Below are 27,855 nucleotides of genomic sequence, written 5' to 3'. Positions count from 1 at the left end.
ATTCAACAAGAGTGACACTTGTTACACAAAGTACATAATAGTTGATATAATAATGCAAATGTTGTTGCTTTGAAGTATTTGACAGATGCTGAGTAAATGAACACAGATTTTGTTGGATTTACTAAATCCAATTATTTGGACTCAGTGAGAGGTTAATAAATTAAAGCTACATAATTAAATGAAATGTAACCAACAAATTTATGTCATGTTCACGTAACTTTATCAAGATAGATTATGCGTACTTACGTTTTAAATGGAAATATGGTGGCACGATAAAATTCCATTTATTCAACAGATTATTTAGTTACACTATGAATTATAATTGAGTTATAATAGGAAGAATAACATCACATCAAGTTCATGGTTAAGCAAAAGTAAGACAAGCCTTATCTATGAAAAAGCTGACTTACAGATTATAAAGTCAAGGATTCACATTGTTGTGCGACAGACGTAAAAATGAAACTTTGTGTATTACAAATACATATTTTATATGCAAACTTGATACACAGTTACATTTTCTATCAAAAACTGATTTTCTACAGTTGAACTCACATCTGCAGGTCCACGTTTCCTCCACTGCCCAAATTACTCCTTTGTATAATTGAATCCAATATTGCTATGACGGACGTCACACTGCGTAACATTATGCATCTATCATTAACGTTATTTAATGCTTTGTTGGAACAGAGAGATTTATAACAACAATCTGGAACGAGCAGCAACAAAGCGACTGAGACACTGACAGTGCTAAAAGAACATCATCAGATGATGTGGAGGAAATATTCAAATTGCTTTCAGTCTCACTGTTCATGTTGCTGTCAGAAGAAATGTGTGAACTAATGATGGTGCTCATTATCTTTACATATTACTGAGCTAGTGTAACAATTTAGCCTCTCTCCTCGAGCTAAACCCAGGGACCCAGGAGTGTTTTAGCAAACAAGTGTGACTCATGTTTTGAATGAGATGCTGCTCTCTAGGAGAAAAACATGGTAGCTGTGGCTGTACTGCTAATGGTAACGCTCGGTGGACGGGACAAACACTTCTAATCAAAAAGCTTCAGTTTGGAAATAATAAAGTTAATTGCACCTAATGAGCAGAGTGTTGTTTCTCTGCAAAGCAGAGTCACTAACAATGTATGAACAGAAAAGCTGTGCGTTTGCTACCAGCCTGGCTACAGATGAAGCTAACATGTATGTAGCCATGGTAATCGCCGTGGTAATGTAACATGGTGCATGCAGTGATTGCTCAGAAAACAGGAAAGTTACAAATTAAAAAATACGAGATTAGAGTGTGACTGAATCTAAAGTTATTACATCAAAAGCAACAAAAATCAAATGAGTAAAATGTGAGCAAACACATTTTTCTCCGTTTCTATATTAGTCCGAGTTGCAATAAGTCACAAGTGATTTCTTCCAGTAACAAATGTTATGCTATTACCACATTTAAAAGACCTTTTGCTGGCACTAATGTATGAGTAAAATGTTTCCCCTCATGTCTTCCTCCACCAAGTGCCAATTAGATGCTACTCAAAGGGGCACAGCTTCCCTTTCAAATTGGGAAATAATGTGCCTTCTGCCAAAGGTCTGGTCCTAACTGGGTCTCTGGAGGCTCCAGTGGAAACCCCTCCAACACCCCACCCCCCATCCATAACTCAACAACACCTTCTGAGACTGGCACTCTACTTTTTTGAAACCCCCAAGCTCATTATCTGAAGTCTCTAGGGTGTACCAGTAACCACAGACAGGAATTAGGATTCGCTTGGAACTCTCAGCCAGGCTGATACCAGGCAGAGAGATCAGTAGCACAAGGAGCCCACGGGAATACAGAAACTTGCAGAGTAAGGCACTTTTTAACGTATATTTAGCAATGCACCTGCTACATTTTAGCCTGCTAAGGTACTGAATACTGAGGGTGGAGCTCTCCTTTATTTGAAATAATGAAAAGCTGCTGCTTCAGTGGATTGATGCACTCGGAATCCAAAAGGGAGGGTTAGAGCAAGGTTGTGTACTGATCATCATTTAATACAAAAGAGAAGAAATACGCATTCTAGCGGAGATACCATCAAACGATTACTGCTAACGTATCGCTGGGGACAAGCAGCCTTTGAAAGAGCTGCATGTGGTTCACAGATTTAACATCAACCGGATTAAACCAGGGGCATGTCTTAGAGACCTAAAGGCCTGTGTGATTTTTTTAATTTTCTATTTTCTATTTCTGTATTTCAGAAACATGGTCGTACCAGATACTTTGCCTTAGCTTCTAGTAACGCTCCAAACATTTGGTACGCCCATCCTTTATCTGTGCAATTCTGCCAAAATTAGAAACGTCCTGTCTGAGAGTGATGCTGAAAAACTATTCTGTGCATCGTTAGACCAAGGCTGGATTACTGTAGTGCTTCTTTGTAACTGTAATCTTTATTATCAGACTGTCCTAAAATGCAGCATCTAGAGACCTGACAGGTACTAAATAAGAAGATAGTTTTTCTACCATATTAGCGTCGCGCCACTGGCTTCCCGTTAAATCCAGAAATGCACTGAAAAAAATCCACCACAACTTAAATGCCTGACAGCATCATATGATCCTAACAGTCTGAAGGTTTGTGTTTAAGAATGGGAGGCAGCAACTTCCAGTCTGGGTTCAGGAGATAGACACGTCCAACTGTCATTTTTTTTGCTAAAGCTAAGATTGGATCGGATGACCCTCAGCTACCCTGCTATAGGTTCAGGCTGGTGGGTGACTTCCCATGACGCACTGAGCATTTCTACTTCATGCCACTCTTTTTACTCGTGATGTGTTACATGACACTGCTGATGTCAGTAACTTTTGTCTACTCTCTTCAACAGTTTGTTTTTCGCTTCAGTGTTCTTGTCCTTTCTCCTCATTCCCAAACTGGTTGTGGTCAATGGCTGGATTGATGAAAATGAGCGAAAAGCAACCAATGTTGGGAAAAAAAACTCTGGAAAACTAGTGCGCAAGATCATTTTAAACAATTACCATATTTTTCGGACCATAAGGCGCACCGGATTATAAGGCACATTAAGTGAAACCAAACAGTCAGATAAGTCAAACTTTCCTCAACTCATTCTTCTTGCTTCCTCCACTTCTGTACCATTGATTCATTAATGCTGCGTTCTCTGGCAGCTGCTCTATTCCCATGTTGTTGCAGTATATTAATGACTAACCTTGTATTGTGGATGGATTATCTCAGTTGTTCTCCTGACTGAAGTTTGGTGCGTTTACAGCATCCTGCCATGCGATTGCATTTGTCCCTAACCATCGGGAACCTTCACGTTAACTTTTATCGAGTGGAAAAAATGTTAGCTTCATCCTCCAGCTTCACTGTGTTTATGCTAACATAGCTGTGTCGCAATCACATAGCACATCATTATATACCAGCTAGTCCAACTTCAGTAACCCTACAAACGTCACTGCTGTTTAGTTTTCTGTCTTCATTTATGCTGGAAGTGATAACAGAGCTGTACGTTTGAATTCTTTCAGAAATCTCTCAGTCAGAACATGCTATATCATGTTTAGGTGGAAGCTAGCGAGCTAACTTCCTGCTAACTTTTAACTCCGTTTAATGTAATAAATCCTGTTTTCATGGATGCCTGGATGTTAAACTTAATTGTTACACCATTCATATATCATTTTATCAAAGATGAAAGAATTTAGACAGTTTTTAACTCTCAGTGATGCTGCAGTGTTCGTTTGACTTTGGGACCTGAAACAGACGACGTTTAGGACCCAGATTCCTCTGCGAGGCTCCTGACTACGGCAGCCGTAATGCTCCAACAATCCATCAAGCGGTGCGGCTTCGTAGCTCAGAAAAGTCGGACTAAAACATTAAGACACATTGCTGTGCGCCGTGTACCACATAAAATCGGTTCGAGGTCAGTAAGCACAACCAGAATTCATACATAAGCGCACTGACGATTTTTGAGAAGATTAAAGGATTTTAAGTGCGCCTTATAGTGCGGAAAATATGGTTTACAAAGTTTGACTCCTAGGTGTCGTTTGTATAAAATTAAATGACATGAATGTACCATACTTGGGTTTGCTAGCATTTTGTTTAAAGCACTGTTTTTCCAGCCTCAGAGAGCCACTAACACGCTGTTGTTGTTCTTTAAGAACGTCTCACACAGATGTAGGCAGACAGTTTCTATGATGCGCTGTGTGATAGAGGATGTGTGCACGCAACAAAATATAAAAGGATAACTGCCACCCTGCCTGTCAGTGCACTCCCCTCTCACTTTATTGCACGTTGAACTGAGTGCAGGATGATATATATACATGTATATACACAACAGAACAAATGCTTTACAAAGGGCTGCACTAAAGTACATTGTTGTGTAGCCTGGGCGCATCCAATGCCTCCTCTCTAGAGCAACTTTAGTGGCAGCTAAATAAATAATTAAAAAGACAAATAAAGCGAGAGGCAAATGAGTATGAGGGTGAGAGTCTCGGAGGAGAGATCTGCTCAGATTCCCATCTTTGAATGTTGCAAATTAAATTCCCTCGTCAAGACTCTAATCATTCACAGCAGATGGGGGCTTACGCTCTGTTTTAGATCTGCGGGAATTCTAATGGTTATTGTTTCTGTTTAAATAGGGAGATTATTGCATTTTAATAAGTCCTCCTTGGGACTTGCTGCAACAATGGAGTGCTGTGAATTACTGTAGATTGCTGTTACTGCATGCAGGGGGAGAAATCAAGTTACTAAGTGTGACAAGTTGCTCTTCCTCGCTCTCAGCCCGCTCCCGCCCACCCTTCCGGAGACGGCTGTGAGTGTATTTACCACCAAATTAAGAATGTGCCATGGGAATAATATTTTTATCCAACAGAGGGGAAGGGGAAAGGAGCTTGGCTGTGGATTTTCATTAAAATGACACATCTGTTCAGCAATTTCGGCAAAGTAATTCTGCTGAAAGTTTTATCAGCTAATTTTAATTATTCACTCCACTGACTTGAATACAGGATTCATCATGTTGAATTAATACATTCAGCGAGATTATTTTTCTTTCCTTTTCACTCCCAAATAGAGGAGAGATGGAGGTTTAGGGGGAGGGGGGCAATCAACAAATTGAATTGTCATGCACTGTGGATTAAATTGTGATTTGTTAATTACAAAAAAAACTATATGAGCTTCTATAATTTGAAGAATTACGAGGCTCAGGAATTTAGCGGGAGGGATTAAAAATTGGAAGTGCCTGGCGGTGTGGTCAATCACGTCATTATTACCTAAAATCACAGGGTGATCGAGAATGCCGTTCAATGATGACCTCAAACGTGAACAGAAACAAGCGCCATCAGAGACACTTGCAACAGGAGCTGCAGCTCCTCGGCGCATGGAGCCAGCAGCGCCGATAACGGCAAAGCAGCACAGAAGCATCACAAAGCCCTCTCTTGTCAAAGACCTCTTATTCAAGGAGAGGATATTCAAAGGAGCCGAGCCATTCAACGCCAACCCATTCAAGGACCTCTGGCTCTGCAGCCAAGTTTCTGCAGCTAAACTGCTGCTAGTGTCTTTTGCAGAAACACAAAGATCCACAGTGCAGAAAAAGGATTCCCCCCCCTCTCCCTTACTGTCTTATCTCCTCAGGTAACTTTCCTTTGCAGCTTGTCCCCCGAGACTATCACCTTGCCCCGAAGCCCTGACGCACATCAGCACACAGAACAAATGAGACGCCAGAGCTGGGAGACGGGCAGATTGCAAAGCGATACCTCTCAAGTATGGCTTTGTGGCTATGTTCGTCTCCCCCCCCCTCTCCTCTGAGTTGTGTGAGGTGTCCCTGAGGAGCTTTCTGAGGACTGAGAGGGCAGTGAGTTTTCCTGGACAAAGGGAGGAAGCTGAGAACAACACAGTTGTATTAAATAATAGCCTGGGGAAGCAAAGACTTGAGCTAGTCTCTTTGCTTGCCTGACACCAAACATTGCTTGTCAGCTAATCAATTAGCTTCCTCTTTACCAAAATGCCAGCTCACGGCACGTTCACGCACTCTTATAAAAAACAAGTAAGGCAACACTTTTGGTCTATTAAAGCGAATAAATCCGACTGTGAAGTCAGTCTTCTTGCATTGGATGGACTTAAACCTTGCAATGAAAGATTTAGCTCCACAAACAGAGAAGCCAAAACAAGACCTCTACATATACAAAGGCCTTTGAATAGGATATTTTCACTTTGACAGACAGGAGCTGCATCACACCAATGAATGAGGCTGTGGACTCAGTGATGCCTAATGCGATCCGAGCTGAATGATTGGGAGGTCTTAGACGGATCTCCACCATATTCTCTTCCTTCTTCTAAATGACATGGAGCAGAATGTTTCTGCCTCTCTGGAGGCCTGTACCGGTTATCAAATTTAATAAATAAAGCAAGTGAAATCTGTCTACTCTTCATCTTCCCTGCTCTCACAGGATTTGCTAGAGCTGGCAAATTACCATTTTCAGGCACAGTATTCCCAAGGGCCAGTGCTGCTTTTCCTCTTCCTGATGGAATCAGATGAGCACTGCCAGAGGACTGCTGTTATCCACTTGCAGTTTCCAGGAAAAAGTGAGAGGGTGACAGCAGGTTGTGCAAGCTCTTTTGCCAGTAAAAATGTTTTTTAGAATTAAAATTGTACTAGCAACATGACGTAGTATGTTATACAGTCCACAAATAATGTTTCTACTGAAGGAAAGTATGTAAATGTTGTTATTTATTATGCGTGGATGTTGCTTTTATGACCAAAAGAAAATGAGACAAGCCCTTTTAATCACACCAAACATGTAAACGACTGATTTGTCTAATTAATCGGCCATTTCACCCAGAAGTTTCAGTGCAGTCAAGAATGGACACAAGTGATTATTTTATCGCATAATAACGCAAACATGCACCACAGCGCATACTCGACGGCTCAAATGACTAATTATGAACAACCAGGCATCCATTATCAGGGCAGAGATGTGTGGGGAGGATGCTTTTAAAGAAAACAACATTTGAGAGTCTCGTGTGCATGCCATGTCACACAAACAAACTCATAACTGTTATGTTAATGAGAGTGTGGGGAGTGAGTTGGAGGGTGGGGTGGGCTTTGTGCTACATTTTTTGTATGAAAAGTGCTTTATAAATAAAGATTGATTGATTGTTATTGACGTTATTAGTACAGTAAAAGAAGCTAAGTTGAATATTACTGTCAGACTTAAAGTTGCGGTAAAAGATAACCCGACGGACCAGTTGCAGGAACCAAAATATGCTAAGAATTGCGCCGGGAGACACTTAAAAGAAATGTCGGTTTTGTGAGGAAAGATGAGAGGTAAGTGTGTTAGCCTGACTATTAGAATCCGTCATCAGTATTATATGAATCAAGAGATTAAAACACACTTACCTAGCATATTTTGGTTCCTGCAACTGGTCCGTCGGGTTATTGTCTCCCCAGAAACACTTCCTGTGTGCTTTTGGAAATCAGTTTTTTCCCATTTCCGTTGTGTTGTGTCTGCTTTTGCAGCATTTTTCTTATTGCTGGTGCTTTCTTAAGTTGCAGTCTGTTTGGCCTCTCAGGGCCACCGTAAAAAGTCCCTTATTGTTGAAAAGTCTTCCAACAAAAAGTCGCACAATAACGATCTGTTGGTGCAGCCAGATTAACCTAATGATAGGTTTCTTCACAGACCTTATAAACCTGTAATACTACCTTCAAGCAGGTTTCTCTTTCAAACAGTTAAATATGTTCTGGATTCTGTGAAATTTAGTGTCAAAGTGTTCGATGGGCAAAATACAGCGAATGGTAGCAAAAGTAGTTTTCCACTCCATAAATCTATGTTGAGCTTTGCAGTTTGGAGACGAGGTATAGTGGGGACAAGACTTTTTGCTATCACACCCTGCTGTGAACATGACTACTTTATGTTTGGGCTCACTGGCTTAATGGTTTCTGAGAATGTGCAGCAGCAGGATCCTATAGGCTTCACCTGGTGCACTGGAAATTGGGATAGGAGGTTACTCACTTGCAATCCAATCCAAGAGGATAATTGGGCACAGCCCCAATCCAATACAGTCCCTAAACTGCATGTAATCCACTCAGCCAAACTGTCACACCAACAATGAACCCTCCCCCTCTACCCCAAGGGCCCGCCAAGGCTATCTCAGGAACACTTCAATAGCTTGTACCTGGCCTGCTGCTGGGCCCATTATCCACTAATCCACATCCAAGCGGAACATTTAAGTAGTTCTAAAAGGATTGGTGAGAGCTGCACAGCTTACGCTGGAGCCATGCAATTAAGGCCAAAGAAATTATCTCACAATTTAGATCCTATTCTCCTCTTTGAGCACGAAAGGATCAGAAAACTAACAGTTCAAGATTAAACGTGGGAATATGTGAGACATAAACTCATCACAGACACAAGCAGAAGAATGCAACGCTGAGGCTTTAAATCCGCTCAGGTCATCTGGCAGCAGAATACCAGAAAAGGTGGAAAGGTTGTGACAATTTTATTCCTGAGTAAGTTCATCAAAAGAAAAGATTCTGCAATATGGTAAAAATCAGGCTGTGGGGGAATCAAGGAGACGGGCAGTGAATACACAAACGTCCTTACTGATGAAACAAAACGTTCCACATGGCTTTGCATTCAAGAGGAAGAAAATCAGAGCAATGTGCAGTATTACAGGTAGACTATATTTAAACACCATCAGTGTGGAAGACTAACGGGCTTTGTTCACCCTGCTGAGATATATGAAAAACAAGCAATACAAACATGGCCGCTCGATAGGAGAAGTGGTGAAAGTGCACATATTAACGGACACGCACCAGCAAAAGTTAAATGTTAAGATCATCTGTTCTCACACAGCAGCACCTGCAGAGCTGTGTGTCACTGCGACTTTACTAAATGCAATTCATGAACTTAAAGCACAAACAGTGAATCTTGGAATTTTGTTTTGGTAACAATTCCCAACATAAAACGTGACTTTTCGCACTTCTTAAATTACTGATCCTTGTTTTGTTTGATGAATTCATTACAAAATGAGACTCTTTCCTAATTTGTTGGGTGGGTGTACACTAGGGCTGTGCGATACGACCAAAATCTCATATCCTGATATAAAACATCTATCGTCCGATAACGATATAAATCACAAAAATGTAACATTTTCTGTAAATTCTGTGAATCTCGGGCAGCTCGACTTGCCTGAAGTGTTTCCAGCTGGGCGTCGTGTAGCTGGAGTCGAGTGTTGTAACCGATGCATGAAACGATACATTTTTAGACATAAGTTGTAACGGCCGCCGTTTTCTTCGTGAGTATTTATTACACGGCGTGCTGCGGGGAGAAGCCTGTTCTAACGTTTGAGTCTAAGGTTCATTTTTTAGTCTCAACAGGATCTTGAGCTTTATTGTGAAAGGTTTATGTGGAACATAAACAAGCAGACACGCGATGCTGTTACCGTCGTCGTTGCTAACGACAACGCATAAAAACAGGCGCTTGTCCGTCCGTAGTGTGGTTATATTAAATATAAGAGAAAGAGAGAACTTTAAGAAATTAATATAGCCACTACAATGAAAAAATATTGCTGTAAACAGTTTATTTTGCGACATGATGAAACGATATATATCGTTATATCGAACAGCCTTTCTGAGGAAAGTCATTCCCATTTCAGGAATAATTGTTATTGTGTCATCCCTGCAACTGAACAATAAGAGAACCAGAGAAACACGGATACATGACTGCCTGAACTCTTCAGGAATAGTTCTCGTAAAGCAGATCTCAAAGCTCTTTTCAGATGTTGACCAGCTTTTGTTCTTAACTCGGCCAAGACGATTCCATACGGATCCAATAATGTGGAGGTCTGTGACTAATAGTGCTCCTCTGTGGGGGGTTTACCCAGGTATGCTTTTAGTGCAGTGCGTTTGGGATCTTTAAGCTGTTGCCAATCAGATGCTTCCCAGATGGTGGATCCAAATCTGATCGTACTTTTCCATGTTCATCTCGTTTGACAAGAGATTCCTTTTCTGATGAGGCTTTGGAGAAAAGTAGTTGGATCAGCTGGAGGACTAGATGCATATCTCAGGTAGTCTTTAGGTGCTTTGATTATGCTTTAATGATTCACGGGTCACTGTTAAGTGACTTAAACAAACATTTCTCTTATAATGGTCAGGTACAAACGGACTGAAAGGAACGCTGAGCTGAAAATGAATCGGAAAACCTCCAGAGAGCACGGAGAGCTACGGCTCAAGACCACTTTAAAGGGTTAGCGTTACAAAGAAATATGCAGTGCACAGCAATCCAAATCCAGAGGTGCAGTTTATCTTATTTCTGTGACACAAACATAAAGCTGAAATTTATCATTTTAGTTAGAAACCTGGAACTGCTCAGCATGTTGACAAACATCATCCACAGGCAGAAAAATAAATAAACAAAAAAATCCAAATGAGATGCAGGAATGCTGGGTGTAACGAACCCTCTGTGGATGATGGGAATTCAGATTTCAGCCTCTTATTATTAAAAGTTTTACCGCTGACTGTTAGCTTAGGCTTCGCGTTGTGTTATTTTAGGAGTCACACATATATTAAAACAACAGAAAGTAGCTTACATCTTGGCAGCTATTTTTCATATATAAAATGTTCGATTGTTGGCGCCTCCGAGCAGCACGACACCCACACAGACCCTCACGATTCCTCGCTCATGAAATAAGACTGCTGTCTGTGCGTCACATGTCTGCAGTTAAACTGATTATGAATGTCATTTCACACACTTTTCACACTAGTCGCTTTAGAGAGAGAGTTCTGGTTTTTATTATGAAATCAAGTTTGTGTAGTTGGAGGGGAAGTGAGTCACAGGAACAGAATCTTTGTTTTTAATAACAACAGCGACTGAAACAAACGTCAGCATAACATCTTTGGAACATGTGTCTGTGAATACAGCAGGTTTGTGTTACACTTTAGATACATTTATGAACTTATTGTTTCCATTTCAAATTAGAGCCGCTGCCAGATAAGTAAAAATGAGCATCTCTGTTTTATTTTTGGTTCATTAAATAAAGCACTACACAACAGCCACTGTGCTGATGAGACCGACGTCTCCACGTTTATTCATCGAGCTAATAAAAGCGATGCTCTGACCCTGGTCAAAACGAGTCACAGTGTGACGGATGTTGTTTCCTCGTAAAACAGAGCTGCAGTTGGACACAGTCGCTAATCAGATGCATCCCTCTCTCTCTCTCTTTAACAATAACAACTAATGTGGTAAAAACATGGTTGTGAACAGATGGTCATGCAACTTCTTCTTCTCACAGTATTTTGCTCTTGAGCATTTGTTATCACGTTACTCGTGGTGATATATGTGGTGTGCAGCATCGCTGTATCCTGCACATAAGAAGGGCTCTGTCTGGGAACTGAAAAGCAAATTCAGTAAAGACCGCCACCTACAGAGGTAGACGGCAAAACATACAGGAAAGATCCCTCCCCCGCTCTCTCTGCGGTCCCCAGAAGCTATAATATCCATCTCTGGCGGTTCACTTGACATTTACTTGCCCTGCTTCTCCCGCAGCATTCCCCTTTCCTAACTGCCAGTGCCGCGTCTCTCCGGGGCTTGCCGACCGGGTGAACAGATAACAAACCTGTCAAGGCAGCTTTGTGGGGGGGAATAAATCCAGAGCTCGGACTGAGGTGGATGATGTGTTCCAGAGGGCTGCTCATTCAGGGAGAAGGGGGCTGACATAAGAAGCCCTGTGAGGTCTGGACTCCAGAGAGGCTGCCAGCAGTAATGTCGTGTTGCTACTTTAAAAGGGGCACAGCCGCTGTAACCTGATTAGATCTCAGTGGAGACATTTCAAATGGCAGGCACCCTTTTTACCCTCCATTTCACCCATTCTTTACAACCCTCCTTAACCATCAAAGAAGCCGTTAGGTGCTCTTTCTTTACCCTGCCAGACAGGTCAGGGGTGGAAGGTTGAGGCCGGGTGTGCCCTTTGAGGTACCGGCTGAAAGCACCTACTAGGGATGTATGAGGGCTGAGGGCTGTCTTTAAGGTGCTGATAACATTCACAGTGATGTGTTCCCAAGAGGTGCGCAAATGTCAACACTCTCCTGCTAAGGCATATCGTCTGCGAAGAGAAAAGGACAAAGAGCTGAGGCAAAAAGATGCAGCACAGTCCATCTGTCAAGGACCATCACAGTGAATCATATATTATCATGCTTCAGCTTCTCAGTGCTGAGAGCCATGATTCCACGTTAAACCACCAAAAAAGAAAAAACAAGCTTGTTTTAATGAACGTCTCCCTGCGACCTTTAATTGTGCTCATCAATCACAAAACCAGTTACACTAAATGGACAGATCGTGTCTACCGATCCCTTCAAAGTCTTCACAGCACCTGATTAAAGGCTTAACAGTGTGAATGGCGAAGTTCAGTCTGTCGTTGTAAATGGACAGTAACTGTTAGGGGTGCAACGATACTCGTATCGATATTGAACCGTTCGATACAGTGCTTTTGGTTCGGTACGCATATGTATCGAGCAATACAAAATTTGTAATTTATTTTATCAACTTTCCTTCTGACGATGCTGTCTGTGTTGAGCGCTCAGTGGATCTGCGCTCGACAGTGCAGCCTAGGCGGAGTAGTCGAACACAGATTCACTGAGCGCAGGGCAAGCTAGCGAGACAGAAGCTAAGCTCGTTGCAACATGGCAAATTGAACCTCCCCCACCCTCATTCAGATCTGGCCTTTGGAATTATTTTGGTTTTCATGTGACGTATGACCCTGAAGGTAAGCGCGTCATGGACTAAAGTAAAACAGTATGTTGGATGTGCCACGCAATGCTCAATTACATGGGTGGGAACTAGTGTGTTAGCGCAGTTAGCTCGTTAACATGTTGATGCCGTCCAGCCCCAGGCACGGGGCGATCCGCGGTAGCTCGTTAACGGAGATTTGCCGTGTTGTGGCGTTAACGTCATTTCAACGAGATTAACGCTGACAGCACTAGTGGGAACACAACGAATATGACTGCACATTTACGCCGACATCATCCTAGTGCAAAGACAAGTGGAAGCAGACAAAAACAACAAGCACGCATGCTACAAACTTTACCCGAGTCATTTAGACAGCCGTTAGCACAGGATTCTCCTTATGGGGACCTGATATGCTTAATATGCTGCTGAGAATATAGCCCAGAAGAAGCGGATAGTATAGCTTTTATTTTGAAAGAGACATTTCTCTGTAATAAACTCTCTTTTCCAAAGATGAGGGATTCCTCCATCAGATAGATTTATTTATTTATTACTTTGTTGTTTCAGCAACATAAATTTAAAAACTGTACTTTTGAGTTAAAATATATATTTATAATTTAAATAAATGACAAATTAAAAAAGCATGAACATTTTTTTGTATCGAAAAAATATCGAACCGTGACACCAAAGTATCGAATGTTTTCCTCGTCCACACCTAAACGCAAAAACATCCTGGCAGGAGTTTTTAAAAATCGCAGTTTTCAGTGACCCAAACGGCGTTTACGTGTGGACGAAAGGCCCAAACATTTCAAAAATCCCCGTGTACGTGTTATTATTCGACACCGGGGTCGTCACAGCATTAACGCACTGGCCACCGTGTTACTGTTACACTGTTACGAGGCAGCAAACAGTCACCACCATCAGAATCTCATTATTCACCCGCCACTAAACCGAAAGCACGAGAAGAACATGATGGACTGCGACTGTGAAGTATATTAACTCGGAGAATTGGCAAAATGTCCTTTATTTAGGACAGAGTTTATCAAGCGTTCTGGGCAAACCAAGTGATGCATGCCCACTAGAAATTGGAGGGATGAAAATCTCCCAGGATGGTGCTAAAAACTGCACATCAATTACCTGAAGCACTGAGGCCTGTCTGCTCCATCTACATCTGAGTTCTGCCTAAAGAACCAAAATGTGAGCTCGCTATCCAGAAGGAGGTCACATCAGGGAAGAAAGAAAATATGCTTGGGCAGTGCTATTGTATACTCCAAACTAATGGAGTTAGCTGGCGCTGATCTCCAGTAAACAGCCTTGTGAGGCTTAGCAAGCAGCCTGTGTTAGACTAAGCCGTGTTTATTATCAAGCACAATCCTCAGCCTCATCAATGCTTAGAGAAAAGCACGGATGAATAAATGCATATTGTTTAGCTTAGGGTTAGCCGGAGCTGGAGCCTGGAATAAAGAAAAAATGAATTTAAAGCAGATGGTAAAATCCAATAAGCAAAGCAGAAGGAGGGTGCAGGCAGAGAGGAACGAGAACACTGGCTGCCTTTTCACTCGTGTTTCTCAAAACCCTGCAAAGCTAACAGGGAGAGAAAATACAAAGGCCTGTGTTCTCATTTTCTGTCTGAGAGCCCCACCAGGACTACTGAAACTTGCTTGATTTCCCCAGTCCAATTATATCTCTGTGCTCAATCCTTCCAGAATAGCAACATCACACCGAGGGACGCTGTCTGCCTAAGCGCAGCGTGCCTAATGGAGTCCCAGAAGTTGACTCCATTTCATTGCTCCTAACTAATGGGCTGTGATATTTTCCAAAACTGACTGCAGCTCTGCCCCCTGGAAGCTAATCTAGTCAGGGCTGTGCCGGACCCATCCCAGCAACGCGCCAGCCCGCCGCCTCCCTCCCTAACACCCCCCGCCACTGCTGCTGCTGCCTTTATGCAGGCCGCCAACACTGTCTGTCTCCTCCCAGCGCTCATTAGTGCTTTCTAGCCGGGTGCTGATTGTCAGAGGGCCCCTGTGATGCCAGCTTTCCCTCTGCGGCTGGTCTGCTGCGGTGAATTTAAGAGGACTTTAATTCAACTGGGCTGAAGAGAGTAGACGCAGTCGGGGACAGGTGGGAGGAGGAGGTCTGCAGGGCAGATACAGATGTACGATCGCAGGGCCGCAGCTGAGGACAGGAACTCTTTCAGAGCTACCTATTGCTCTCCAATGGATACGCGTGCCCAGAACACAAGCATGAGAAGAAACAGTCAAACATAAATTCACCAGAATGGCTCCCTCACCGGCCATACTGTGAGCACAGAATGGTCCTCCAGATGGCTGTGGGACACACCAGTGGTGCAATACAATCACTAGCATGGCAAAAGTACCAGAAATAAATATAAAGAGCTTTAGATCATATAAAGACTCGGCCAAAACTTTCATTTCGATGATATATTTGTGAAAGAAAACCTGCCCTCCACGCGGATCTGCTTGTGCAGCTTTAAAGGAAAACGTGATTTCGTCATTTTTGATGAAAGGTTTGGTGTCTACAAACAGTATTTTACCATTATTGAATGAGAACACAAGAAAACAATTAATGAAATTAAACTACTGGAGAATCTCATTCAGCTTCAACTCCATCTCAAGAAGCGCTGGTGCGGAGCACAACTGCCTGCTTTTATCGCACAACAGGTTACTTCTTTTTATAATTACACCAGCAAACGTCAAACATTTGTTTTCCAAACTAATTGACAGAAGAAATAACAGTGGACTCTATTAGGCCAGAGTAAAGCGCTTAAAAGTGCCTTTTATATGGCGCACATGTAAAAAGCAATTATGCATCTTTCCTCCTCTCTACTAGCACCTTTTAGCCAGCGTAATCTGCAGAGTAGATTCACCGAGGATAAGAGGCAAAACTGTAATTATGCACATCGTTCACCTCGCTAAGTGCAGCACTCGAATGCAAAAAGCCAAGAAGCCTAAATGCACCACACCAGGTTGTCCTTATGCAAAGTGTAGGTCAGGCACCAGCAGGCACCAGGAGCTAACGGCAGTGAATGGTGCTGCGAACACACGCTCTGGCTCTTTCAGGGACACGAGGGAGTTAAGTGCCATGCTCCCTACTACTGATTATCGCACCTTCACCAGGCTGCCAGGTCTCCTGGCCCTCCATGCATTGATCTCATTTGGCCGAGAGATAAGGCAGTAATTGGATGAGGGCTTGGAATCAGATGGCCCTGCCTGGCTTGGCTAATTCCACTCTTCCTGGGCCGCCTGGGCCCGGGGCCAAAGGGGCAGGCCAAGGTTAATCCCATCCAATCCCCTGTACTACGCGCCCATTCACTGCCCTATGACCTTACTGCTACCCAAACACAGCTGATGTGACTCCTTTTGAACAAGTCTGAGCCAGATTGTCTAATTGGTTTACCAGAGATTTTACAAATGCACAGCGTGCACACACATCATTTCATATGCAAGCGCTCTGCTTAAAGCTTTTTGCTGAACATGTAACGTTGCGACATGACGATATCGTCTCCTACGATCGGAAACTTTAAGCAGAGTAAGCTTTCTAACACTAATGCAAAGTGAAGACAGACCCTGGTCCTTATATTATTTCACAAATTCTTCCATGAGGGCTAATCGCAGCAGTTAATGTGGAAAGAAGATGGAGACACATCTCTCATACTGCTGTGGAGGACATTTGTAATATGTCGTGGCAGGATTGACAGATATTGCATATGCAAAGCAACGTGGAGCAAAATTCTGATAATGCAAAACAAATAGCTCCAGTGCAGTTTCACCCTTCTTCACAGTTAGATCACTGTTGTTCCATTTAAGACGGCCAACCATGTTCGTTTCTGGGGTTTGTTTCGATGTAGGTACTGCGCTGTTTGAAATGGAAATTTGCTTGAATGAAAAACAAGCCTCTGAAAACGATCGCCAAGCCTCTTCAGGAACAAATGCAGCAGGGGACACATGCCTCTTGGGAAACCCTAATCTTATTACCGCACACATTTATTCAATTCCACTTTCAATATCAATAATAATCAGAATGTGCCATGTGACGAGTCCTTTATGTACTGCTGACAGTGCACGACAGGAAGGAGACGTAATCACCTGGGAGAACATCGCTGCTGACAGCTGTGGATCAAAGCTTTTCTTCTGCAAATTAATCTCAGATTGTAATGCACCGTATAAATAACTACAACGTCGTAGAATATAGAAACATATTCACTGATCAGACAGGTAACAAAAGTTGACAGCTGCAGTTTATCAAAGTGAAAGTAATCCCATAATAATCCGCTGAAAATCTCTTAGAAACAAGATAACACTGAACCTCGATAACACAGCGTGGACATTTTTCCAAGTGCATCTACACTGTTGGGCAAAAGTCACTTTACTGCAATTATGAAAAGAAATGTATCAAGTTATTGTCAAAGTGTAAATGCATGTGACAACAACAACAGGAGAGCAGAGGGTGACACATCACAACCTCAGGCAAACTGGACTACACAACACACACAACACACAAAGAGGAACGACTGCTTAAAGCACAGAGAGATGACTGTCTGAGAAGCCAAACTGGATTTTTCATTTCAATTCCCAGCAAAACTCCAGAATTCCAAAGAGAAGCATCAGCTGGTCGCTCTTAACAAAGCGGGCGTTAAAAAAAGACCACGTACGAGACCAAAGCTACAGTGGAAACGGGACACTAAGGGAGACAATCAGAGGCGAGACGAGGCCAGCACTTGCGTGCCATAAAGACAACAGTAGAATGGCCATTCTGCAGATTCCTGGGGCCTGACATCTAGATTGCAGATGGATACATGCACGTTAAAACAATATCCCACCGACCAAAAAAATCATTTCTCATAGCTGTCTCTATTTACTGAAAGGCTGCTCGTCTCCCACTGGGGCAGAAACAAATGAAAATGTTATTTCTCTGCTCATGAACTCCTACCTAGTCTGGTTTTTCACTGCTGGCAATTTCATTTCTCTTCCAAATTTGACTTAAGCCCACGACTTGAGGGAAATAATGTCTCTGGAATAATCTTGTCGAACTGTAATTCCAGGAGCACTGTCTTGGTGCCTTCCTTGGTCCATATATGTGTCTGTCCATCTATCTACAGCATCTATTTGCTTATTTGTTGATGGCACTGTTGTTTTGTGGGTTAAGGGAAATTGCACTAGCTTTAGAAATAGATGTGGAGTGACATCCGATGTCTGACAGTCGCGCTGTCAGTCACAGAGGTCTTCAATAAGAGAATAAACCTTCTCCGGCACACGGGATGAAGCGTGGCTCTGACGCCTTCCAAGAAAAACACGATATTGCTTTGAGACGCCGTCATTCTGTGCTCTGAAACACTTCTCTAGTATTTTGAAGTATTTTTGATCGTGTAAGTAGTGTCGTTTTTTCAAATGACACGTTTCCCACTGTACATAACAGGCATAACCACCGAAATAACTGCGGCACTGTTGACAACATCCCTGTACAGAAAATGGCTTTCCAAAGCTGTGTTTGCACCGTTCATTGGGATCAAGTTCTGAAACTGAAAACCAGAGAATTCATTCACATCATTTGATTGAGTCTTTTGATGAGAAGCATTTCCTGTAAGTGTTTTTGCGTCCAACAGTCGTAGAATGATTATTATTCTCCGAGTGGTTTAACCCTTTTCTTTGTTTGTCTCTACGTATCCACGTTAGCCACGGTTACTGAAGCCTTCACCAATTTAAAGCAAAACCCAACTGATGAACCAACAAGCACAGAAGCAATGCTGCAACCTGTACGTCGTTTATTATCGTTTTCAAAGTCACTTCTTTAAGAATGATAACACGTGAAAGGATCAAAGCATCAGTGAAGCTTTTTTGCCCCCCCCCCAGTTTGTCAATCATTTCTGAAAGGCGTGTAGCTTTCCAATCATCAATCATTTCCGATCAGCCACACTTCAATGATACACGGGTTAAGTTTGCTGGGGACTCCCCGGGTACTTTTACATTCAGTTTAGCTCACAGATAGGCAGACCTCAGAACTTTGAATGGTTTAACTCAGCGGTCCCCAACCCCCGGGCCTCGGACCGGTCCGTGAGTCGTTTGGTACCGGGCCGCGAGAGTTGAGGCTCAGGTGTGAAATGTCTGGTTTTCAGGGTTTTTATCGGTTTTCAGCGTTATTTTGTTATCGTTTTATCGTTTACTCGGTTTTCCTGGGTCTTTTCACGTGTGTTATGAATAAATTTCTTTTTTTCGGTACCAGTACTGGTTTTATTTTGTTGCATTTTTCCGCGACACCTTAAAGGCCGGTCCGTGAAAATATTGTCGGGCATAAACCGGTCTGTGGCGCAACAAAGGTTGGAGACCGCTGGTTTAACTGAATTCATCTAAAGCAGCGGTCTCCAACCCCCGGGGCATGGACCAGTACCGGGCCGCGAGTTTTGAGGCTCGGGTGTGAAATTGAATGTTTTCAGGGTTTGTATCATTATTTTGTTATCGCTTTTATCGCTAACTCGGTTTCCCTGGGTCTGCTATGAATGAATCTTGGTACCAGAACTGGTTTTATTTTACTGTCGGACATAAACCAGTCTGCGGCGCAACAAAGGTTGGGGACCGCTGATCTAAAGCTGAAAGCTGCACACGAAGCGGTACAGAAAAATAAAGAGGCGTTTTCATCACGTCTTTGTTTAAAGCTGTTATGATGAGCCTCGCTGGCACGGAGGAGTAAGTGATGAGCAATGAATGGCCAGTCATGAGGGAGAGATGGTCTTGGACTCCCAGTGCGTTTGATTGTGTTTTCTCTGGTTCCCAGCTTGGGTGCGAGCACACCCCTACCAGGCCACTGTGATTCAAGTACACCCTCTTGCTCGGCTTCTCCTTGGGTGGGGAGTAAAAAAGGTGCATGTAGTGCTGTTTGTGAGCCTTTGCATATTTGTGTTTACATGTGCGTTGGCCAGTGTGTGCTTATAAAAAGAAATGCCAGTCGATGAAGACCTCCCATCACAAAAGAAAGCACCGCTTCCCTTTTTCTCCTTCATGCAGCCAGTTCCTACATTGCTCTCATTGCTATGGCAACCGGCGCTCTCTCCTTGGGCTCTGCATGCATCCAATCAGAGTGAGACCTTTGTAGAGATTCCTCCGGGCTTCACTTATTCAACTTACCCCACCGGAACAGCCTCCGCACTGAAAAGGCTGGAACAAAGAGAGGAGAGACTCCCTCACCAGAGCTGGGGATGACATAAAAAATTGGGGCTACAGGGTTGGGTTGCAGGGAATGCGGAAGTAATATGTAGCCAAGAGCAGCGGGATGCACTGCAAAAGCAAGAACAGGGTGGCAGCGCATAGCCATAGCCAATTTCAGTTCAAATTATGTGGAATAGGATTTGTTATTGGACGCCTCAGAGCCTGAATACTTGGCAAGTATCGCATGGCTCTGGCACTGGTTTAAGCTTGATAAGTCAAAATGGATTCCGGCTGAGCCTATTTATGTCATTCCTGAAAACATATGGATAGGATTCAGGCGCTCGATACTTTCAACCTTCAACAATGACATTCAACACCACTTCTCCAGTCCATTAATCTTCCATGAGAATAGATTTATCATCCACAGCAGTGAAAGACTGCATTCAGTCAGGATAAGCCAACAGTTTGCTACCACACCGACATCTCTCCGTGTCACTTTCAGCAATTAAAGCGCCTTACTTTGGATTTACAGGAATATATTTACAGCAAAGGTCACAATGCTTCTCTGATTTTTCTGTCGATGCCTCTGGGAGTAGTAAAGCATTATCAAAGCGCCGTGTATTCTCCACCCGAGGGCTGCTCAGACAATGAGCGACGCACCATTGTGCATCTCTCATTTTAATTATATTTCTTAAGAGGAGATGTGGCAGAGCTAAACTCTTGTAAATGTAGGCAGAGAGGCTGCTGTGCCCTCAGCGCTCGCAGAGACGCACCTCTCACTGGTCCCTGACGGACATTGCGCTGCCAGGAATTGGCAGGGCGATGGAGGCGCATGATAATTTTGCCAGACTGCAACGTCACAAAGTGTCATAATCTGCCCGCGTGAATGAGAAGAAAGAACAACAAAGGGAAGAGCACTTCCTGGGAGAGAGCCTATCAGGGCGATGTAGAAGCAGACAAATCAAGTGATGTCTAAATCCTCTGCCAAGCTGCGTTTGAGCCAACAAACCCGACAGAAAAAGAAAAATAAGGCAGGAGGCTCTGATTGTGGACAGGGAGACACTTTTGTATTAAAGCCCAGATGGCCTGAACAGTCCTGTTAAAAGCTTCTATTTCATATTATCGTTATGATCATTGAAGCAGATGATATTTAGGTCTAACGGTAAAACATCTCTCGTGCATCTCGGCTCGTCATTGTTCAGATTACTCAACCGAAAGCTGCTGAATCTGTGCATTTAAAAAGTCCTGAAATATTTTCTCCATATAAATGGGACGAGCGTGTTTTCCTATCGGCGCCCAAAGCACCGCTACATCTATTCTGCTGCTGTTCTTCACAATCTGGATTACAGGAAATCCAGTGTCTGTAAGAGACGCCTTTAAAGAGTCGAAAAGGTCCCTGCACTGCACTTCACAGCATCACTACGCACACGCCGAAGCCTCCGAGTACGATCCCAGGATAATGAGCTAATTATAGGTACAACATTCCAACTTCCATATCTAAATGCTTGTCTCTAATAAGAAACATTTCAAATTATCGAGCGGCAGACAGAGAGACAGATAATTGATGCAAGCAATTACAAGTTCTGTGTTGGAGCAAATTGGCCAGCATATCTGGACACGTAGGGGGACTGTGACCTCATTTACATCAGAGTGTCAGGAAATAATTGGAGAATGTACTGAGGAGGTGGGACGGACAGACGGGTCCGGTCGCATTACATAAGCAGTTAACTTGGTCAGCGAGCTCAAAGGGAAAAGGCCTCACTGCAGGGTCAAGGACGAAACACGGTGCAGCAAATCTAATCATAATAGTGATCTTTACAACAACAAGCACACTTTATGACATTGATCGGTTTCCAAAAGCTGTAATTTGAGCGTTTGAAATGGTTTCACCACATGCATGCGGGATTCCAAACAGGCCGCCGCACTTTGGTCGGAGAGCCAGTAATAACGGAGTTCAGCTTTACTAGCTGTAAGAGAAACTTCAGCTATGTTTGGACTGAAACCGCTTCAAAAGCTCGGGGAGGCTGTGTGCTCGACTTTTAACAATATCACTTCCAGATGTTTCATTAAAAACAACTTTCAAAGAGCTCACTTAAAGAAAACCTTCAAGGCGGAGACGGGCCGGGGTTTGAGAACCCGCAATTTTTCACATTTTCATTTCAGTCAGAAAAACTGCCTGAAATGTATTTCACTGCAATGGAGCCAGTAACACTACTGCTGGTCTCTCAGCAGTAGTGTTACAACATACATAAATCGCTGCCCTATAGAACAACAACACAGGGCAAAGGTATCCAAAGGGCTGGAGTGCACTGCTCTGTTACAATGCGACAGAATTCACTGAGAAATGCAGCTGATACGGGACGCAACAGGAAGCTTGGCTGACTGAAATATAGGGGTGCATTCATTACAGTCTCCCTCTTGTGTCTCTCATCAAGCTGGCTAATGCTGACTGGCGGGCTCTGACCCAGTACTGCGCAACTCCTCTCCACTGCACCCGCCTCTCATCAAGAGCCTTGGGTGGGGAAAAAATGGAGTAACATGCTGTTTACTCGCAATCCCAGGCCCGTAATTGCCAATTTATTTGATAGGCAGCAGGGTAATGATGGCATTTCACCCCTTGCCGCAGAGACTAAACGGGAGTGATTCATCCAGAGCTCCCTGCCCTCCCCGATCCAGCAAACTCCCTCTGCTCAGGACTGCTGCCTGCCTGAATGCCTGCCACCCAGACTGAAGGGGTGGGGTGCGGTGGGGGATGTGGGGGTTAGTTGCCATGTCGGCTTCAAACAAACCCAAAAGGGAACCCGGAGCTTCAGAGCAAACGCAGCTAAGCCTGCCAATTTAGCTGGGGTTTGGGGCTGAGGCAAACACGGCCGAGCTGATGTGCCATTTGTAGGCCTTAATGAGCTGGCAGGATGGAGTGAGGAGGGAAGGCGAGCGGGAGAGTAAAGGCTGCCAGGCCTGACCTCCTCTGGCCTCCATCTCCCTGCCAGCCAGCGCCAGGTCAGCAAACTCAGTTCATCTGCTTCATCGGAGCGAAGTCCCTCCGTGAGGGGAAGGGAGTGCTACAGCAAATATCATTAGCGAACTGTTGGTCTAATGAACAGTTGGGGTCAAAGCGAGCTCATGTCTCACACTGCTCCCTGATACTAATGAGTGACTTAGATGCTTTGTCTTTGTTTTCACATTGCAATGGAGCCTCTGTGCAGCAGGACCGCGCGAGCGGTCCAGATTCAGTGCGCGGTGCCACGTTTCATACACAGACTTCTGTAGCAACAGACGCACGGAGCGAGCTGCAGGCATGCAGCTTTGCTAGTAACTTTTAATAACATTAACAAGTAAATTTACCATTTTAAATCATTCTGTCAGTCTGTCATACTGTCAGTATGGCAAAAAGTCTGAAGAAGCACGTGGGGACAGGAGGTGAAGACCCTGTTGTGTGACCGACTGAGGCAGTGGTTCCCAAACTTTTTTTGCTGGGCCCCCCTTTGTTTTACAAGAAAAATCCTCCAACCACATGCGCCCATCTTTTGCTCCATTGCGGTTTATTTCACACCTCAAACATTTAGTAAACAATTAAGCAAATACAAGTAATCTGCAGTAAATTACAGGTAGTAAGAAAATAAACTACTAACTCTTTTACGCTGCGTCCGCACCTACACGGGTGTTTTTGAACACGCAGCTGTTTCGTCCACGTAAACAGCGTTTCGAATCACCGAAAAAGGAGATTTTTTAAAACTCTTTTTTTTGCGTTTACGTGTGGACGAGGAATACAGAGTTGGTCACGCAGCGTCAAAGGTATGAGCCTTTATTCACATCACGCTGTGCGCCACGTTTACATGAGATGAAATGCAGAATGAAAGAGACACAATACTGTTAATCTGACTGTCTGCAGGTTTTACACGCAGTTACTGTTCCTCCATTTACAAAGGCAGCGGCGTCACAGTGGGATTATTTTACATGTAGTTGTTTTTTCCTGTGTAATAATGTTCAACATTGTGATCAATGCATTTTTCATAAAACACCTCTCTGTGCAAAATGGGTTTAAAAACATAAACAGCTGTGGGATCCTGTTTGTCTGTGACTTGGAGAGCCCAGCGCTGCTCCCGACGCAGGGAAAACCAATCCTGCAGGGAGACCTACCTCAGCACCTGTGCAGGTGAAGCCAAAGGGAAGATTTGCTTCACCATATTTTCTAGTCTTTGGAAACATATTCAGCGATGCTTCATCTCCTGCTTTGCGTTTCTGTGGGCGCCCCGTGCTAACTGTGTCCAAGCATTTTGTCCCCCCCCCTTTTCATACCGCGCCCCCCCTGCAATGGCTCTGTGGGCGGGCCCCCCACTTTGGGAAGGTCTGGACTAAGGTGACGTGGGGGTCTTTATGCAGCCCGGCTTTCAGCACATCGTCTGGGACACGCTCAGTCTGCTGTGATGAAGCAGTGGGAAGCAGCGCTGCAGCAAAGCACACGGTTCCTACATGAGAAGATGCAACGACAAACAAACTGGGAACATCATTTTTAATTTAGTTCCAACAAAATGCACACATATGCTAACACCTCTCATGATATTGACTTCGAGGGCTTATTTCATATATCTAAATGCAATTGAATTAAATTCAATGGCTCTTAGAAGTCGCTGAAAAACAAAGGTGGACCCTAACACAGCGTGCAGTGACGGAGCAAAGTGTTTACCCACTGAAGTCGAGACAGATCGTACTGGGAACAGTGGTTTATGACTCATTGAATGGAATCTCCATAATTTATTTGAAATTACAACATGATTATGTTTCCATGCAAATACTTAAAAATGGAGGTGAACTAGAATAAGGAGGCAACGAATCAGGACTTTTACAGGGAAAAAATGACTGTACTGCACGATAAAGTTTATTGCAGACTGAAATTAAGGATTGCATAAGTACATAATCTTTTAGTAAAGATTGCAGATCTTTGTGGGGGGGCAGGCCATATTATGGAACAGCGTAATCTGTCCTAACGTCTGGGTTTTGTGCGCTTCTTTGAAAGTGATGTTTAAACAGCGATAATGAAAGAAAAGAAGTTCGCCTCAGTCACTGTAAGATCACACAGGCCGGCATATTTTGATTTACTTTATTGTAAGTTGGTAAGGAGCAGTCGTTATCACAGTTACACTGTAAAATAAAAGAACAGCCGGATATTAGGATTTCCATCATGGACGTCAGCATACTGCACTTTGAACTACTACGTAAAAAGGACAGATTATTCCACTCTGAGCCACGTATCTTTACATATTGATGGTGCAATATTGCTTTTCTGAAAAATTACCGTAAAATTAGACACAACATCACGTTAATTACATTTAGTTACAGTTTAATTATTTCTCTGTTTCCTGTAAAAACCTGACCTGTTAAAGCCTCGCTCTGGTTCGCCTGCCTTTACATATTTGTAGGTAAATATAATTACGTTGTCATTTCAAACAAATTGTGTTGAAATTGCATCTAATTACAGGCTGAGTTGCAGGCTGCATTATAAAGAGTTACCTAGATTCCTGCCCTTTTATTCAAATCTGCAGTGACATCAACTTTTTTCTTCACGATACTAAGCAATAACACGATACCATGAGAAACCGACTCATAGCATTCTGTGTGACAACAGGAAACATGATTAAATCAGAACTTACACATGAACTAAACTGGCTTTTATTCTACGTTCTTGTTTCAAACCTGTGGTGCAGCACGAGGTTGTTAGAGGTCACGGCAAAGCTGCCATAGTTTTCACGTGTCGGCCGTACGGATCTCAGGTGAGCAGATTTAAAACCTCCATCGTTTAAGCAAAATGTGTCCCATCACTCTGCAGCACTGTCACTAAAGTGCAGACAGAAATCAGCAGATATCATTTCAATTTCTGTTGTCAACATCAAATTACTTATTTCATTTCATGCCCAGTCGAGCACTGTAAAGCTACACGCAGAATCAGTTTTGCTTCAGTCGTTCGGCCGTGTCTTTCTCAAAGACGAGCTCGCCTCCCTACTGACAGCTTTAATTATGGCCACATATCTGATCGCTTTGCTGTAGATTCGGCACACAAATCAAAGCGCAGGGGTGGGTGTGCGGCAGCGAGGTCCCACGAGTCTGCTCGCTTTACATCTCGGAATATGTCGCAGGGCGAAGGGACACGCGGCCGCTCGTCCTTTTGTCAGGTTATACTTGCCTTCAGCTCGCACACGATGAATATGGAGCGTTTTTGGGTGCATTAATCATCAAGAACATGTCAGAGTAAGTGTGTTTGTTTCAAATGCAAACAGAGACTGGACTTGGGTGCTTTCTGAGGTCCAGCCTGGATCAGTCACACCCAATAATAACTTACCTTTAGTTTGGGTGAAAAATGCTGGTTCATTGCAATATAAATTTCAACTGTAACACTGCTGCTACTGCAACATGAACTGGCTTTGCAGTAATACAGTGCAGTTCTTTGAAAGTGCAAGTGTAATGAAATAAACTGGAAGTGCAGGCACAGCTTTCATTTTACAGCGTTTTAAGGCAATAAACAGTTCCTGCTGGGTTTAATCTGTTTAAACAGAAATATTATCAGTAACCACAAGCATTTTGTAAGGCTGCTAGGAAGTCAGATCTTAGCTTTACAGCTCAAGGTAAATGCCTTTTTAATATGTGCTTGTAATTAAATGACCAGGCCATCTGCATATATGCAGGAAATATGTTACACTCTATAAAAAGAGCTGTGACAGCCGGCGAGCAGCAGGTGTGCTCGTTGTGGTGCTCTTACGTCTGTCAGTCTGTCTCTGGAGCTGCTCCTGAAGGAAGGCTTGGACTCTTCGCTTACACTCTCACTGTCGCTGTCCTTACAGTTGTTCTGCCCTGGCTTCAGCTACAAAAACACAAAGAGAACAAGGGTTAAAACACAGAGTGTTAATGTGCACTTTAGAGCTGCGCACGGATCGGCATCCCACAGAAACCGGTGCAGAAATATGTGAGAACTGGCAGGAGCTGCAGTGCTGTCTTTGTAAATCTGTCATGTTTCTGAGCCTACTCGGTAGCCATCACTCCACTTGCCAAAGATAGACGCCATCTGATCTCACAGTATGAAACTCCTCGCAGCCCACGAAATAGAGAACAGGGACAAAGACCCCTCCAGAACCTTCAAATGGAGCCACCGTCCTTCCCGAGCAGACACCACATGCTGAGGCAGCAGGAGCTCAGCAAGTGTCATCCTCTAGACACTCTGTTCAAGATGCAGCAAAACGACAAGAATAAAGAGGACAGCGTGGCTATCTGTGAGCGTGCGAATCCTTCAAAATCTGGAGAACAATAAAAGACTCTTGGGAGACAAAGCTCAGTGGGAGAAGGTGGGGTCTACATTCCCAGCTCGAGCCTGCGACTGTTGTCCGGGCTACTTCTGCGAGACGAGACAGATGCCGCAGGTTTCCTTTCAAAGCCAATAAAAAGCTGGCTTGTAAATAGTTGTTCTGCCACCTAATGGGAAAAGCAGAGAGCCGTGCCCCACATACTGTACAGGAATTGGACTACGAGATTGGGACACAAGAGGGAGCTGACATAGAAACAGCATGTGCTCTTTTTTAAAGCTCTCCTTTCAGGATCGGCCATCGTTTAGCATGATGAAAGGGCACAAGGTGTGGGAATACCGAAAGAACCCTCGAGCTGAACGCGTAATTAAAATGAAAACGTTCCCTTTTCTGGTAGCCATTAGCTGTGTGAAAAGAATCCTGTTCCTTAGGAGAATTGCATGATGGGTAGAAGGCAAGTGGATTCACCAGAGTGCTGAACGTGATAAGAGTCTCAGCGCTGGGAATGCCTGATGGGCCGTAAGGATGAGTCTATATGTCGGCCCGAGCTCACACGCATGCAAAGCAGTGCCCTGCACCGTGATAGCGCTAATTACATTCTATTCTCACAAAGCACAGGGCGCATTTTCTCTCGTTTTTCTGGAAATGCCACTTACTCTGAGGGGACTCGACATGTTTTTGCAGAGAAAAGGAGAATAATATCTCATCGAGCCCGGTCT

At 43.6% G+C, this 27,855-nt stretch overlaps 1 protein-coding gene across 11 annotated transcripts in view; it reads right to left on the bottom strand.

Moving 5' to 3' along the window:
• The window catches only part of auts2a (activator of transcription and developmental regulator AUTS2 a), a 355,571-nt gene that overhangs the window by 160,214 nt on the left and 167,502 nt on the right, over positions 1-27,855 (bottom strand). For all 11 annotated transcript variants that reach the window (XM_086307757.1, XM_086307760.1, XM_086307759.1 and 8 more), the window contains one exon: positions 26,599-26,700. In XM_086307757.1, coding sequence (XP_086163883.1) covers positions 26,599-26,700 — 102 coding nt within the window. The remainder of the gene's footprint in view (positions 1-26,598; positions 26,701-27,855) is intronic.

Source organism: Aulonocara sp. 'chitande type north' Nkhata Bay, linkage group LG10, assembly GCF_057382095.1.
Source record: "Aulonocara sp. 'chitande type north' Nkhata Bay isolate Kocher_YH1m ecotype deep benthic linkage group LG10, A_spYH_male_GT1.1, whole genome shotgun sequence".
In the NCBI taxonomy this organism is placed as follows: domain Eukaryota; kingdom Metazoa; phylum Chordata; class Actinopteri; order Cichliformes; family Cichlidae; genus Aulonocara; species Aulonocara sp. 'chitande type north' Nkhata Bay.
This window is presented reverse-complemented; position numbering and strand designations above follow the sequence as displayed.